Raw genomic sequence first — 17,842 nt, 5'->3', positions numbered from 1 at the left:
GTATGTGGATATATATCATATTGGTCAAAAGAGAATGGTGTATGATGGATGAAATAATATATAGGCCTGAATATAAAATATGTGTGCATATGTTCACAAAGTATTCCATATTTTGGGCTGTTGCTCTAGGATCTCTTGCTTGATGAGCCTTTTGGGTCTATTCACTGAGAAGTCGATCAGTCATTTGAGTAAAGGGTTAATGCTATTGACAACACTTGACTTCATTCATTTTCATCCATTTGTTTTTGCGTGCAAACACTTGCATAACAACTCATATATTTACTAATACTAATTAACCAAGGGTAGGGTGTGTGCACGGCCTACTATATACCTTCTCCATGGTATGTTTAGTGGGATGAAGGATGTGAAAATAAGGAAATGTACCCTTTAAGAGGCATGGGGTTAAAAGTAATTGAGTAAACATGTTAAAAGGCCCTTGGGGTGTATCTGTACCCCACACCTGCCCCCTGTATCTTTGATACAAATATAATTTTGGTTACATTTTCTCCGAAGGACAGCTCCATAAAAACATCACCCTGTAAATGAAAACCTCCCTTTCTGGAGGGAAGCAGAGAGTATCCATCTCTTTTCATAGACAGATAGTGGGCACAAAAGTCATCTGTTGGCATGTGGCCAGCTGGCCTGTCTGTAGAAAATACAGGAATGGCATCAAGTGATACCCGAGTGCTATCAATCATGAGTCAAGTCCATGGGTGCTCAGTGGCTGGGATCAATGTATTCACTGACCTTTTCCAGAAGCTGACGGAGCTGTTTGCTCTTGGCATCTCTCGAGCACAGGTTCTGTTCTGGAGCCACTACGGTGCAAATACATCGACCATCAGGGTCCTGTGCTGAGCTGTATACTTGCCATCCTTCTCGAGGGCTGATCTGGGTCTGCAGGAATCATATAGATTAAATTGTAAGTAGGCTTGAACAGGAACCAGTGATATGCAGGGTGCAAAGGGAGCCACATAAACAAGAAATGAATAAAAATACACCACATGACAAAGAGTATGTGGTCACCCATTCTAACTTTTGAGTTTAGGTGTTACAGCCACACCTAACTGCTAACAGCTGTATGAAATCAAGCACATAGGCAGCCATCTCATAAACAAACATTGGCAATGGGTCATGCTGGAAAGTTAAGTGACTTAAACATAGTCATAGGATGCCATCTATGCAACCCCTAGTTACAATGAAGGGTAATGTTAAAGCTACAGCATACAAAAACATTTTGGGCAATTGTATGCTTCCTACTTTGTGGCACCAGTTTGGGGAAGCCCTTTCCTCTTCTAGCATGACTTGCCCCTATGCACAAAGTAAGGTCTATAAAGACATGGTTTGACAAATTTGGGGTCTACACAGAGCCCTGACCTCAACCCCATCGAACACCTTTGGGATGAACTGGAATGGAGATTGCAAGCCAGGCCTTCTCGCCAAACATCTGCGCCTGACCTCACAAATGCTCTACTGGATGAATGGGCTCAAAAAAACCACAGAAACACTCCTAAAAGAATTAATGGTGTTTTGAAGGCAAAGGGTCGTCCCACCAAATATTGAATTGAATTATATAGAATAAAAATGAATGGTAACTAAGACGATAACAGCATGTGTTATGGAAGAGGAAATGGCTAATAGTCGGCACTGGAGGGTTTAATAAGCATTTGTTATGGCTGCAACTTTTCACGAGAACTAACATGAATCTAACATTCCACTCTTACAGTGTTATTGGTCTCTATTAAAGTGTATTCATCAAGTAGTTATATCGAATAACGCAAACCACGCTGACTTCTTCTACTTGTTTTGTTTTGAAGAAGCTGTACCTTACAAATCATGGAATATGTAGCAATTTGTGCTTTCATTCTCCTATTACTGTTCAGGGGCATATCAATAGCTCTCAATCAACATTGAGTGGCATGTGTTTAACAACATCAGTCAGATTCTGATCTAGATGATAGACAATGACAAAACCTTATTTTGAAGCAGCAAAATGCTTTGAGGTCTCTTATTTTAAGTTGCTAACAGATATCTATATGTTATGGGTGGTGCAGTACTATAAGCCATATTTATGTATGAGATTGGACCGGATCTAGGTCAAGTGGGGCCTTGGTTCAACACACTTGCTCAGTAGGATACTACCTTTCCTTTCTACAATTGTATTCAAACAACAATACCAGAACAATTCAGCCTGTGATTGGAAAGCCCCAGTCATCCTCAGGAATCATATTTAAGGCAGTAGGAAGAGGACCACAGAAAAAGCTAGGGAGACCATCATGCAAAGATTTTTTTTTAACATCAGGAATGGATATATATCATAGTCATGGAAACAAATATATTGGTTCTTTCTCGTGTTGTTGCACTGACCAAAGCATAGTGAGCATAGATTGCGAGGTGTAAATACTCCAGAATTAATTATCTATGAGTTAAAGTGGTCAGTAGGCCATGGTGTGGTCAGTAGGGCATGGTGTGGGACGGGTGTATAAAGTAATTCAGAGGCCCAATATAAGTACGCTCTACATATATCGGCAAAGATTTGGAGCTGTTACCATGAGCTGTGTAGGATTAGGTTCCTTTTGAAGGAATTAGGATATAAGTGGTGTGATAATTTTACCAAACAAGTTATTAAACAGGCCCTTGAATTGAGCCCCTTTTGTCTAACCGACTAAACAGCAAAGATCATTCACACAGTGTTTAGTATGTATAGTGTGCCACAGTATGTTCGTAACACAGTAAAGTATATTATATACTGTATAATAGCAGTATGTTAAGCAGTGCATACATATAAGACAGGGCAAAAACCAACACTGTGCATCTCTTAGGCAAAGTACTATATTTCAGTCTGGTCTCGGCACAGCGGATATCAGATTCGGGTTAGCAGGTGACGCCTGACACTGGGAGAGTGAGAATTTAACACACAGCTATGATAATAATGGTATGATTGAAGATCACAGTACCCGCGAGCAGCAGTTATTATTAATAACAGCTTGTAATGATGATCCCGGACACACTCAGGAGACAGCTCAGTATCTCTCAGACCACTTAATGTCTGATTAAATGATGGCTACTGGGGGGACTGCGAGCCATGGAACTGCTCTCCGGACGAATGGAAAAACAAATGAGGAGCCGCTAGAAGGAATGGTGGTCGCACACTGGGATTTTTATCTTACCAATTGTAATGAAATAAACTACATACACATCACTAGAAATAGCTAATATGCAACAAATGCAAGGACTGCTAAATGCATTTTTTATTTTGGTGAATTCCCAGCAGACTGAAATAAATGTCTCCATTTATATTTATTTTGTATGTTTCTGAGGGCATGCTGATCAATTTCTGTGCAGGTCAAAACCTACTTGCCTTGATGTATATTACCCCGTTGCCCCATTGCCCTGAGCCATAATGGCCATTCGATGGAAATAGGGCACACAAGTTGTGTCGCAGGTGATTTTTCTAGCTACCTCACAAAGGAACAGATTGGCCCGATGACCCCCATCCGTAGGGCAGTCCAAAGGCCAGGCAGATTTTCTTAGTTTTGTTCTGGTTATATTTAGGTGACAACCTTATTAACAGTCTATGGCTAAGCTATCCATAGAAACCTTTGCTTCATGTCACCTTACATAATAGTACAAATACAAAAAAGAAAAAATATTTCCCCATGTGTCCTGACCCCAACACTCAAAGAGTTAAACACAGAGGCTCTGATCGGATTTAGAGAAGCTGTTGGTTACCAATGTAACAGTTGTTAAAAAGATAATAGTTCCTGAAAGATGAAATATTGTTCTATCAACCTGTCAGCATTACAGATAACAATTGTCTGATCCCATCTTACTTGCGGAGGTCAGACATTATAACACAATGAAATAATAATAATAATACATTTTTTTTTAAAAAAAGAATAATGTCCGATGAGCTTTCCGGACCATAACTTGCAAAAGGTGCAAACAAACATACTGTAATTTTTCCTAGATTATGTTTATTTCCTATAATTATGGTATTTAATCTCATCCTTTATATGCCAACCCTGCTATATATTTTTTGCTGTCACCTACATGAGCCTTTTTGTGTACAATGTACATGAACGCACAACCACGCATATGTGATCAATTTACCAAGAAGCTATTAGACCCTTATTGCCCAGCTAGCCACACTCAAATAGATCTGGAGCGGCGTTAGTTGCCTTGTTGTAACTAGACATCAGGCGGTTTTGTAGGGTTTAATGGGAAGAAGTTATATTTTGTACTCTTACTAAGCTCTGTGAAGTTGTAAACCATTTTTTTAGCATAAATTCATTCTCATCTGGGAATTTTCCTTTTCTTGGGGTTTGCTACATATGTCAGAACACAGGCCTCCCTCAGGCTACAGAAAAGACTTAAGTGCTTCAAAGGCAGTTAAGGGTACGCGGTGTCTTCTTCACTAATATGCAGACGGAGTAACACACTGTGCTTTGATCATTAACTTTAAGGTTCCATCTTACTTTATCCACACATCAGTCTTTGCAACTGATCCAGCATCCCGCAGTAAATGTGTTCGGCAGATTGTTGTTTTAAGGTCTTTCTGTACAAACAGACCTTTACCTTGCAATAGGTACAAAGCAGGGGATAAACCGACAAGAACAAGAATATTTATTCTAGTAAAACTAAGGAAAAAATACGCTCTAAAAGTAACTCCCTAGCCCATGATGTTTTCAGTCTACAGCTGCTAAAAATGGAAGGGATTTAGTGGATACTCTTTACAATTTACATTTGTAGTTGATTTACATATTAAGCTAACTGACCTTGGTGTGAGGCTACGTGTTCTCGTCCAAAATTCACAAAATTACAACCTCCCCCTGCTGCATCAAAATAATACTTAAAAACATTTTTTTTTTAAAACAACACTAATGACCCCCCCTACTGGGGGTACATATTTCCTTATATACTCCACTACCTCATCCACTGCTCATTGGGATAAGGGGGTTGAAAATAAATAAAATCCCTTTTAGAGGAGCGCCGATGCCATCCTGCATCCCTTATCCCTGTCCTGTGGGGTGGAGGGGATTACGTTAAAATTGAAACCTTGATGCCATGTATTACTTTTTTTGTGGCATTTCTTTCTTCTTTTTTAATTATGTTTACAGTTTTTGGATGAGCTATTATTGAGCTGAAAATTGAGGAGGGCTTTATTTTCAATGTTTTTTTTTTTTTACTAAACCCACCTACCACTGTGCCCCTCCAAAGTGTTTTTCATTGATTTTAACCCCCTCACACAATGGGTGTCTATAACAGTAGGAATGGGATGGGCGATAAGGGAGGCACGGCTTGGGTCTGTGCCTCTATAGGGGTTTTCTAATTTTAATTTAATTGATTTACCTTCTTACTATGACCCTTACAAGAACCAAATAAAAAATAATTTTTGACACTTGGAAAAGAGTCAAAATGGCCCATAATCTTAAGATTCCATTTTGCATTTCCCAAACCATCAGGTTAGCTCAATTCTAAATGTAGCCTATGTAACCTTTTACAATAGTGAGATAATTTCCTTTTTGCAACACTATCACACTGTGTTTTCCAGATAATTCTCTGTGCACTGCTCAATGATGCACATGGCTGAAAGTCTGGTTACATGTTACCATACTCCTCAATGTTTCAGGTGTCCAAATTGAGATACCTGTTTTGGGGGCTGTGACCACCCAACCTATTTACCTGTAGACTCACAGTGTTCAGCTTCAGAGTGCCCCAAGGTGGCCCATTGATCTACATCTCCCTAGGCTGGTCAAGGGAGATCAGAGGGTCTATTCTGTGAAAACCAGGACACAAGAGGCATGTTTTACCACAAAAACCCCTAACTCTTTAATTGATGCCCCAAGTAAACTCTAAAATTCTTCACTTTAATCACATCCTGTGTGCTTTACATTCATGTGTCTTTTTCCCTATTATCCGGAATTCTCTCACACCTTGTGGAAAATGTATCTATGGAAAGTGATAACCCATTTCGCACTTTTACGGAGCAGTTCTAGCATTCTTAGTATCCTGAATTACTAGGAAGAAAATCAAGAAATTATAATTTATGGTATAGCACATCTTTCAACTTGATGACATGTTAAGAAAGATTTTTACAAGTTTCTGTTTTCAATGGAAAAAAGGCAATAAAATCACAAATAAAATGACAGCTCCAGGGAGCATTTTAAATTACATTTGAATAGTTCATAAAACCATGATTAAAGAATGCTCTTCTAAGAGATGATTTAACTCTTATTGGGTTTTACTGCTCATGCATTAATAATGTCTACTTTTTTTATACCGTGTGAATTGGTCTCCAATGATGCCCGTGGCAAAATGTAATTCTTGGAAATATTGCGTTTTAGCTGATGTTCCCTTTTTCTGTTGAAGTAAAAAGAGCTTCCACTGGTCTCTGCCAGGAATATAGACAATCAACAGAGTTGGGCAGACAGACCCCGTGTACTGCATTCTGTCTGACTCGCCTTGTGCGCTGTTGGATAGAACACTAGACTCTTGCCAAAGATTGTTGCTGTCTAACTCTGTGACAAATGAATGGGACAAATTGATTCGGTACTCCAGAGATGACTTCTGTTAACCAATTCACCCAACTGCCTATTCCATCTAAGCTTCTGTATTTTTACCATGTGGCTGGAGGAACAACTCCATTTAAAGAAAAACGGTTACATCAGAATTCCACGATAAATAGACTTTATTATAGACTGATAAAGTCCATAAATAGACTGAATGAGGATTCAGAGAAATATTTAATTTTGTCTTTTGTCCATTTTGTTTCCATTCTTAAATAATGTAAAAAAAAGGATATTAAGGTTTTGTCACATTTATGTTGGAATAATCTACTACTATTGATAATTCTACTGTAGATGGCAAATATAGGAACAGAAGTATTTAACCTTGAAGCACCTCATGATTAAGTTTAGTTCCATTTAAAAGCTGGAACTTGGCATGGTCAATTTACCCTTGTGTTTAAGCAATATTCCAGGTCTACTGTATTTTTATTAATTCCATATTGGAGTCTGTTTCTTATGAACACCAATGCAATTTACTGTCTCAGTTTGCTTCTCCCCTTGCTGTATCTACTAAATGCAGGATGATTACTTAAGTTTGCTTTTTGCATATACATTGGAGCACTCCCATTGAAATTAAAGGAAGTACACTCATCCGATTGCAGAGTAGGAAGTGTACTTAAGTATGCATCTGGATTGAGTAGAGGCGGGCCGTAGAAATGAGTTATTAAATATGAAGCATTTTGTAACTCCAAAAAATTAAGAATACATGCAGTAAAGTGCATTGAAGTAAAAATCCCCCCCAATATGTGTTAATAAATTTAAGGGGGAAAAAAACCCAACTTTTAGGACTAGGGTTATTTAAGGTGTCTTAGTACGTTATTATTATTCCTTAGCATCTAAACATTTGTTCTTTCCTTTGTTTTGTTTTAAGTCAAATCAATATATTTGAGAACAGCTAAATACCACATATAAAGATCTGACAGTTGTTAGCCTGGCCAAAAAAAATCCATACATTTACAGGGAATTGCTATACTGTTCATAAATTCTCAGTAAATCACTTCCTGAACTCCGTGTGGGTACATTATGTGGTTTAATAGTCACTTGGGGTGAACAAACCATCAGCTAACTAAAACTAAATGGAAGGATCCATTACTTTGACAGTTTCTACCTCCGGCCACATGCGCTAAAACCACTGGATATTTAGAATGAACGTTTGTCTCCCACGGGATTTTCAAACTTTCATTTCCACCATATCATGTCTCTCTGTGCTTATATTGCAGAAAACGGGTTGCGGGAAGCACTGATGGAAGCTGCATGCTTAGCCTTCATATATTCAGTGTAAATGGGCTGTTTTATGGTCGTGATTGCATCTACGTGTCTATGCAGTAGTGAGAAAGGTAAATCAATTTAAATCCATTACTGTACCTCAATACAGCAATATGCTCAGATTGAACCCCCCCAGAGTCCCCCAACCCTGGATCCAAATCTAAGGATGGGGACACGGTCTCATGGTGATTATTAAACTACATCAGCTGCTACTACTACAGTAACGAACCCTTGTTAGTCTATACAAGAATCAAAAGGGTGTTTTAGCAGTAGACAAGAAAAGAATAAAGTGACGTCATCTGATTCATTCTATGTCAAATACAAGTACCAGTTGCATTTAAAAGTTTTGTCTGTAGGGAATGCATGCACGCAGTATAGGTCAGTTCACTCTGATCCAACTATCGATGAAACCGCTGTGCTCCCAACTGCCATAATGTGATAAAGATGTGATCTTGAAGATGTGAATTTGTTTCACCTAATATGCATGATCCAGAACAACATGAACTCTGTCTGCAAACCGTGCTTGCATTTGGTACTCAGGGAATTATGTTTTGGTGCAAAGTTGTTTTGCTCATGGAGACAAATGCCCCCCTAGTCTGAAATTCAGTTGTGAATCTTGGGTATTAAATCTTATACAGAGTTATGACTTCCCAAGAAGTCGGTCAATCTAACCATACATTAGGAACCCTTTTTTTGGGGAAGTGAAAGTCCTAGTAGAAGCTTGTTTAAGACTGTACGCTTGCTTGACCAGGGCCCTCCTCGCCTTTTGTTTCTGTTAATTCAAATTGTTGTATGATGTACCACTTGTTATGTCCTGTTTACCAATTGTACGCCGATGAAGAATATGATCATATAATAATACCAACTGGTTAACCGTCCTTCCCAAAGAATCTACATAGCTAGCTACCAATGATAGTATCCAAGTGTTGAGTAGCTATATAAACTTGGTTGAAATCTCACAGAAGCCCTTATTTGTTGGGACATTTAAATATCATCAGTTGAGTCACCTGTATTTAAGCAATGAAGTCAGTTGTTTAATATTCATGTTCACTTCCTTTCTTGCTCTAGCAGTTTTAACTGAAAATAGTTTTTCAGTGTTTAATTAGGAATAGGTAACCTCTGGCTCCCCCAACGACACTCTTGGTTTTAAAAGATTCCTTTTAAGAAGGATATTACAGAGAACATCAAAATACTGTATGTTTTTAGCCTTGCCTACAGAGACTTACAAATATTCTTACTAGATTTCCAGCAGCTGAAACATATCCGCCGCTGATACATCAATCGTTAAATACTTAATGAAGCTACATTTAAAACACTGAAAATCAGAGCCATGGCTTCAACTTTAATATGGAGATCTAATATGTGAATTAACCATTTTCTCCCAGAACCACAGGGAAGACTGCAAACACTTTCTGAACTGTTTATTATAAGTCTCCCGACAGCAGAAATAACTACGGCACTATCTCGCTGTAAACAAAACCCAGTTTCCGCAATCAAAACAAACACAATTAGATTCACCGGGATTTACAGCAATTGCCACCGACCTGCAGCAGAGAATTCTGTGAACATAAAATACCTCTCTTATCTACCCCTATAGTGAACTATCACCAATAAGAAAATTGTGATTTTCATGCTCATCAACTCAACAAACAATCAGTTTTATTCCGAACCATTCCGTGCCTGCACATAGTGAATTCCTTTCAATATATAACTTAAATTAATTGATGTTTTGGTTGCCAGAGGGGGTAAAAGGGAGGAAAAGAAAAACACAATTAATTGCATGTAGAAAAATATAATTAGTGGTATCGGGGAACAACAAACTAATCAGTCCCTTCTTTGTTAATTACATTGAGGGTAATTAGCTGCTTTCTGCCAAGGTGCAAAACACCTGTCCATGAAAGGGTTAATCTTGATGTGCCTATAGCGATCACAGTGCGAGAAGATTCACAGCCTGGACACTTACCAGGGAGTTGCTTGTGGGGATGCGTGTGGTGTTTAGTCCAACCAGAGAGGGGAGGGTTTGGGACATCCAGTTGGAGATCATTGCCATAGTGCTAAGGAGAGCACCAAGTGTGAGAAGTGAAGAGCCCATCCTGGGTTAGCTAATGAGTTTCATAGTGACTGATCAGCTCCAGAGATGGAGAGGAGAGGGAGGAGTAACTGCAGAAAGCCACAAACAGCATCCAACAGGAGAGTCTGCCTGCTGTACACTACACGCACACTCATAAAATACTCATACATTCACTTCAGATACAAACAGCCCATTCCCAGGGGCGGAAGGCATTACAATTGCAAACCTGCCCATACCAAAGACGTTCCAAGAATAATATGACAAAAGTATAGATTTTTTATTAAATTTGGCATTTATATTAAACCATACTACACTGCTTGAAGCTGTGTTTTAATGTAAATGTGATTACACGGCTTCAGAGACAGATTCCCTTGAAATCGGGGGTGAGATTTTTAACGTGAATTGATCTAAACGGGATTAAAGAAAATCAAACTCGAATCCCATTATAGAGATTTTTCTTGGTAAAAAAAATGGATATATAGATTGACACATAGGTCATTCTTTTTAATCTATATGAGATCACACACCTTGTTTACATACATTTTAAAAGTTACAGAAACACAGAAGTATATGAGTTGTCCATTTTTTTATTTCTGGAAGTTTAAATATGTGATCTTTCGGAACAACACAATGTACAATGTAACAAGTTATTTTCTATGAAATGTATCATGTGCTGCTGGGTACCACAAAGATAATCCAGGAGGCTGGGATGTGTGTTTGGAAAATAGGAAGTCTGGGGACAATTTTTCTTGTAGGGACATCATGGTAAAAGTTACATTTGGAGGACATCAATGTCTGTTTCTGGAACTCAAAGATATATGTGTATTCCTTAGATTGTATCATACCTCAATGTACCTCAATGTGTACAATGGGACATCAGTGATCATATAACATCAAGTGGGGTCACAAAACATTACAGGACCCCATAAACTCATGCAACATTGCTGCTATTATCAGTCAGAGGAGTAATGCAAGCTTTTGGAAACTTTTCCAGGAAACTTCACGCCCTAGGTCCTTGAAGGCTTCTTGGTGTACAGGTTGGCCCTTTGGAGCTAGCACTAAAGACATAAACTACTAATGTATTTTGTAATTATTTATGACTGTGAATGCACAATGTGTGTGCTCTCACATCACTGACTTATTGTTATGCAAAACTGCATCTTCATCATCACCATAAAGGCATATAGATCCAAAGCAGGGTACATACATGGACGTTTAAGCTTTTTGTATTTTGTGTTATGCCTCTAACCTTGACAAGTGGTGAGGTACTTTTGATGGCATCTGTTTCTCCTCAGGATGAAGGGTGTCATGTCCCTGTTGCTCCCTCCCCTCACAGATCTGCCCCTGGCTGATATTCTATCTAAGGAGCTGTTTTCTCTTGCACAAACTATCACTGAGACTTTACAAACATGTTTGAGGTTCTTCATCTACTCCAAAAACATACTAGCTATAGATCATGCTAGATATTGAAAAATATATGTTTACTGCAGAGCTAGGCAGCCATTGTCCTGTTATCTGGTGGGCACCACAACCCAACAGCTGGAGACCATTGCAGGAGATGAAAAATATGAAGTTGTCTATCACTACCTGGTTATGCCTACTTAATATCTACAGGCATTAACTATCACGAAATGTAAATCTGCATAAAAATTGGCCATTTGTTAAAAATGAATAAATATGAATGCTTAATTTATTACAAATTATAGTCATTGTTGAAACAAACTGGTTACCTCGTGTAATTTGAGCTGCTTTGGTGCTTATTCACACATGACTATTATGACCCTCCATTATATGCTTTTAGCCATGATTTGCTTACACCTGTGTTATTGCAGTATCATGTCTTCCAGGTTTACATGGTTTACTTTCCTTGTTGTATATAGGCTAATGAAATAGATCTGACAACAAAATAATGATGCATTTACTGTACAGGAAGGCATACTTCCTCTCATCATAAAAAAGTTTTTTATTATGATAAACCTAGTCCATTTGATTTGGGGTTTATTTTATTTATTTTTTTCATTTTAAATTAAGGTGTTGATGAATAGTCTACAGACTATTGTAGGCTTCTTTGTTACTGGAACAATTATAATTAAAACGTTTCATTTGCTTGTTTAGAAAGGAGCAAATTTTCACATTTATTTATGACAATTATAAAAATTTCACAGAAATAACCATTTTCATAGCCCACTATATATCTACAAAGAAATGGTTACTTGATCCAATGTATAATGTCGCAATACAGCAAAATAAATTCACCTATATTGACCAACTACTGTGTAATCCTAACAAATGCTTGGTATTCTAAAGACAAAGCAAAATGTGCTCCTGGGAGAAACATTTATCTTCATAGTTTGGCAATAGAAGTCTTGTGTCTGTGAATGCAAATTGAGACGTGATGAATTGTAAAATAACAGACTTTTTGTGTTCTCCCAAAACTTTTTTATAGGCTTTCCAAAAAAACATATTTCTTAGAGGGACATGTTTAGCATTAAACAATGATGGATCAAAATGTGGAAGTCTAGGATCCATGGTGAATATTAACATGCATTCTTCTTCTACCAGAGCCCACAGAACACATCTCTTGGCTGAAACAAAATGTTATGGTACAAAATTGATAGTTTTATCCACCATAAAAATATTAAGTGCCTTGAACATCAAGTATAGTAGATTAGATGTGGAAGGTATGGATGTTTTAAATCTATACTTCAGAACACTAAGTGCCATATATCTAAGAATCCTTCTTAGAAAAGCTAATTTAACACTTCATCTATTCCATAAAAATACTCCTTATGGCCTTTCCTTGAAATGTATAATGATCAATAAACCCCTCCGTATAACCTGCTTCATTTCTCCATATAATCTGACCCTATAATGATGTCCCGTGCTTCATTGTCTCTATAACATCTCCTACTATATAACCTCATATTATTGTCTAGATTGCCTTTTTTACTCATAACACCACTAATTTATTTCCACAAGCTAAACATTTCTGTCCATGGCAAGTAATCACAGAAACAATAGGATTCGCCATTTTCAATGAACTTGAATTTGGTACAAACAAAATAATTCAGCCATTAAATGTTATATTGTTAGGTTTAAAAATGTAGATGTCAGCTAAAGAATATCTATGAAGACATGTGCATCTTATTTCACACGTGATGAACATGGTCATCCCCATTAACATGAAGCTGTCCTGACTAAATTCATATGGACACCTGACCATCACACCTTAATGATCTTATTGGACGTCCCATTCCAAAAGCATAAGCACTTATATAGAGTTTCTGCAGCTATAATAGTCTCCACTTTTATATCCACTGTTTGGTATTTTATCCACCTCCTGCAGTGTGTGTTTGAAGAAACAATGACAGATATATTAGGAACAAAAAACGGAAAGTTAACCAATATTAAAGTAAGTATTGGTTTTTACTATAAAAGTGCAATAAACTCATTAATTGGGAGGGTTGTCCACATAGTCTTGGTCATAACGTGTAAAATGAAGCATTCTATACGGGAACTTTATAGGCATCAGCAGCATTGACCTTCAAATAGAAATTATCAAGCTGTTACCAGCTGTCATGTTGAGATGTAGTTCCTTAAAAACATACATGTATTCACATACAGACCAGTTTAAACTATATCACCCAAGTCATTTTGATGGATGATGATGGTTTATGGTGACCTGAAAGTAGGCCATGTCTCAAACTGTACTTTTTGGTCCCATAGACTTATCGGTAAATTGTGTGTTAGTCCTTTCAACTGTCCCTGTCTGTAAGTCTCTCTGTGTGATTGAGCCTATGTCTTTAAAAGTTATCTAGTCACTAAAGGAAGAGTTTTCAGGAGAGTTGTGGCTTAACTCCTTGACCTCACCATACATTATTAGAGGTCAACCCCAGTGATCTTCTCCTGCAGAAAGAGCTTGGCTGGCAATGTAAAATGCATAGTTAAATTAGATTTCTTAAACTTCCCCCCACTCAGTAAATTATGCATTACACAGGGCCACCTCACCCTTCTTGCTGATGGGACATTTCAGTGTTACAATGAACCACAACTCTCTTGCAAACTTTCATTGCGACCATTGCCATAGTGCATGTGTTCTTCTCTCTCTCTCTTTCTCTCTCTCTCTCTTTCTCTCTCTCATACGCCTGCAAAGCCCTTCTTTTTTTCCTGCGTCTCACTTGTGTATCTGTTGTACTCTTTCAGAGTGCAAAACAAAATTGCTTCTTCCAGTCTGATGCGTAAAAGCAAATTCAATTTCAAATATCTTGAGCCATGTCAAGTTATGGAAACTTTTCCGAATGCATTTGTGGATGTTTAGAAACGCAATATATATTCACTGTATTTGAAAAAAGAAGAAGAAAACCCCATGATAGCCACTTCCAAGCATGGGACGGGCTGGCACCTCTTAGCCCAGGGGTCAGGTAAAGCCAAATACACCCATAGGACACCCCTCAGTAACTAACATACATACTGGCAACACATTTTACACACTCTCACACTAACAAACATACACACTTATGCTACAAACATAAGTACACAAATTACAACACACATTTACACACTGATTTACAAATACAAGCACATACACACTCATGCTAACACAAACACGCATTCATGCTAACATACACACTCATACACACACATACTTAGGACACACATGCTAACACATGCTCATTCACTGTAACATACATGCATGCATATATACTCACTCTCACTATAAATTATCATCACTCTCACTCTCTCCATGCCTACCACACTCACTCCCTTACCCTTTCTCTCACTCCTCCTGTCCCTCTCTCCCTCCCTCCCATTACCCCAATACTTTCCCTGCACTGCCTTGGTTTATTTTTTTATTTTTTTGCTAGTTACCTTAAAAGTTGGTAAAAGTTTTTTTCACTTCCCTGCGGTGTGCGTCCTCATGATGCTTCTGTAAACTGGTTAGTTAGCAATTTAGAACAATAATCAACTTTACAACTATAAGCAGAACCGCAGGCTCTGCCCGTCAGGCCCAAAGCCGTGAAATTACCTTCCACACAGCCCCCACCACCAAGGGAAGATATGAGATTCTCAACGAGTTACACAGGCAGCTTATTGATTTAGCGAAAGAAACACAGAAAGTTATAAATCCGAGAGTCTTATTGGCTCTGACTTTTGCCAGAGGGCCTGAAGCAGGAGGAATAACTTTCACTGCATCACACTTATGCCACTCAAGGTGAATAATAAGAGAAAGTGCTTACTTTGTTTAATACTGATGGATTTTCATATTACATTTGACATGTTATTTTTTCATACTTTATTTTCATTTGTGATTTAAAAAAATATGCGATAAATTGGAAAGTAGCAGATGTTTTCACAAACTTGAGCTGAAACACTGTCTATAGCAGTAGCCAGACATCTTGTCTTTATATTGAAGGATTATTTTGTATGCTAATACATTGAAGTCTAATTCAAGTTTCTTATCCCCTGCAGTGTCCCTCTACTACTTGCCACGCACTGGCATGTTGGCTTGTCTGCCAGGCTACTGTACCATTGGCACTGTTGCTGCTGGGCAAGACCGGGCCGTTCATTGGGCAAACTCGGCAGACAGCGATAGCCCCCTTCCACCTACCTACCTTTACATAGTAAAAGTGCAGCGTGCAGCCAGGACTGATTTCACTTGTCTTTCTGACTGATGCTAGATTCAATCATGAAAGTAGCCGCTAGTTGGTAACGCATTTGGAATGCCTACTTCTTACTAAGAATGTTTACCATTAGGAAGTAAACTTAACTTTGATACATAACACTACGCCGTGAGCTTGTGCTGATATGTAAGTAAGATTTTAATAATGATGAAGAATTTTGCAAGGTAGCCATTTTAAGAACCTCAATGTTTTCCCCTATTCCCCATCTAGAGAGTAATTCTTATTTTAGGTAGACATTGGTGATCAACCAGGGAACAAAACCTGCACAACAATTTTACCTGGTACCCTTCATATTTGGGAAATCATCCCTGACTTTAGTGAAATATCTGAGCCCTAGAACCATTTTTATTCAGCTGCTCTGCAAAGTGAAAATGATAGATTTCTTAGCTGTGAAATTCCCTTAGCCTTGGTGCAAGTGCATGAATGAACAGTAAGGGAGAGAAAAGTAGTGCACTCAGGGGTACAGTGAATTTTCAAAGTGGTACCTTCTGGCAATGATACTGGACAGAGGGAATGACGTGTATAACACTCGTATTCTCTAGGGCGTAGTTTGCAGAGGTACAATTTGTGGGTTAGCTAATAGCATTTCACCTGCTTGTCACAGCTACACAAAAAAATTACACTTAGAGGAACAATTTAACAATTTCTGGTGAATTGCGGGGATAAGTTTATAAACCCTTCCAGGGCTTTAGCTGATCATTGCAGAGTGTGCATGCATCTCAGAAAATATTTCCTTGTACTGCATTTTTATCTGCCTGTGGTTGAATCAGATATACGTTTTTATAAATTGCTTTAACATGATGTGTGGTGTACAGACATAATCTTTCTATTTTTCTATGGTTTTTAAGTGTATTTTATTTTTCTTGGACACTAGACTTTGATTTTAGTTACTTAAGCAACTTGGAGCAACTTAAGGTGCTATAGGGCACAGTAGGAGGTGCTGGAGAAAGAACATATGGGGCATAACGAGAGGCTATATAATTTAATATGAATTAGTATGAGAGAGAAATATATAAAGAAGCAAGCGATTATACAAAAGCATTTAAGCAGTATAAAGCAATAGGAGGGTTTGTGGGGTGTAGTTATATGGATTAATATGAGGAGTTAGCCATCGCAAGTTACATGTAATGTGGATTAATACAAGGTTTATGGAAAAATAGGAGGTTCTATGGAGATGCTGTATGGAAACAAAAAATAGTTATTATGCTAGAGCATAATGATATGTTTATTGAGGTGTATTCACTGACATGCAGATTTACAGGAGAGCAAACTGTTTCAGCTCCCTGGCATTATTATACATTATAAAGGACCAACACCTGTAAGCTTATCCACTAAGAAAAACTGAGCTAGCCCTAAAATTAATGTAGCAATATTTTTTTCCAACTATAAATTATGCAGGACCAGCTGACCCTTCGTAGTGCATAGCAGTATCAGGGAGATGAAAGGCAGGGCCGGACTGGGGGTAACGAGACTTCCCTGGCACTCCAAGGCTGGTGGCTGCCTAATGACATAAGAGTGGCCGGTGGCCACATACTGCAGCACTCGATCTGCCTCTGAAGCAGGTTGTGCGTATATGGAGTGATTTCGAACAGTGACCCACTGGACATTTGTCTGATATGACATATGGCCAGTCTGGGCCTGATGAAATGTACCCCTTATTCTTTAGATGTTTTATGACATATTTCAGTAAGTTACACAAGTTGTCAAGACCTCACAATCCATACCTTCAGAATCACGCTGAAAATTCGCTATACCCTACTCTATAGGATATATAAGCAGTTAAGGGATTTAGGGCTATGAGAGCAACACGTTTTAAAGCCTTTTGGCTAAATGAAGCAGTAGGAGAACTTATACGAGGCTTCCTGTGAAGCCGCAAGACCATTGATTGCGGGGATTTTCGCGGAGGATTAAGCCATTTTGTATTGTGCATACATTATAACATTACATGCAAGGAATTATACTGCTTGATGAAGAAGCCACAAAGAGGACTTGCAGGTCAAAAAGCTGAATCATTTCCTTGCTGCCAGGAAATTACTTTCCACTGAGCAGTGCGATGTTCATCACTCCTGAGCGTGGGTGAATCTATTATCACTGCATTATGTGCCTTCCGAATATCAGGTGGCCCTAGGCAGTAATTTATAGACTCTTGCCAACCCTGACTGGAACCAGCTTGCACACTAAATAGGAACAAGCATTACTATTGCACTGGGCAGGAAAATGGATTGACATAGTACTTCTCAGGAGTGTTTAACTGTTTT

The 17,842-nt window shown here is 38.3% G+C and overlaps 1 protein-coding gene and 1 long non-coding RNA gene across 6 annotated transcripts in view; one reads left to right on the top strand and one right to left on the bottom strand.

Annotated features, from left to right (window-relative positions):
• The window catches only part of LOC128499871 (uncharacterized), a 374,046-nt gene that overhangs the window by 205,138 nt on the left and 151,066 nt on the right, over nt 1–17,842 (top strand). The window lies entirely within an intron of this gene.
• The window catches only part of OLFM3 (olfactomedin 3), a 50,237-nt gene that overhangs the window by 9,168 nt on the left and 23,227 nt on the right, over nt 1–17,842 (bottom strand). The window contains exons 1-2 of one of the 2 annotated variants that reach the window (XM_053468826.1): nt 9,796–9,930; nt 748–894 (exon numbers count right to left, since the gene is read on the bottom strand). In XM_053468826.1, the coding sequence (XP_053324801.1) occupies nt 748–894; nt 9,796–9,924 (276 nt within the window). In that variant the 5' untranslated portion in view covers nt 9,925–9,930. Of the gene's footprint in view, nt 1–747; nt 895–9,795; nt 9,931–17,842 lie in introns of those variants that run through there. The other variant, XM_053468827.1, reaches the window with a different exon arrangement.

The sequence above is a fragment of the Spea bombifrons genome, chromosome 6, assembly GCF_027358695.1.
Source record: "Spea bombifrons isolate aSpeBom1 chromosome 6, aSpeBom1.2.pri, whole genome shotgun sequence".
Lineage (NCBI taxonomy): Eukaryota > Metazoa > Chordata > Amphibia > Anura > Pelobatidae > Spea > Spea bombifrons.
Note: the sequence above shows the minus strand (reverse complement) of the source record. Positions and strands in the feature narration are given on the sequence as shown.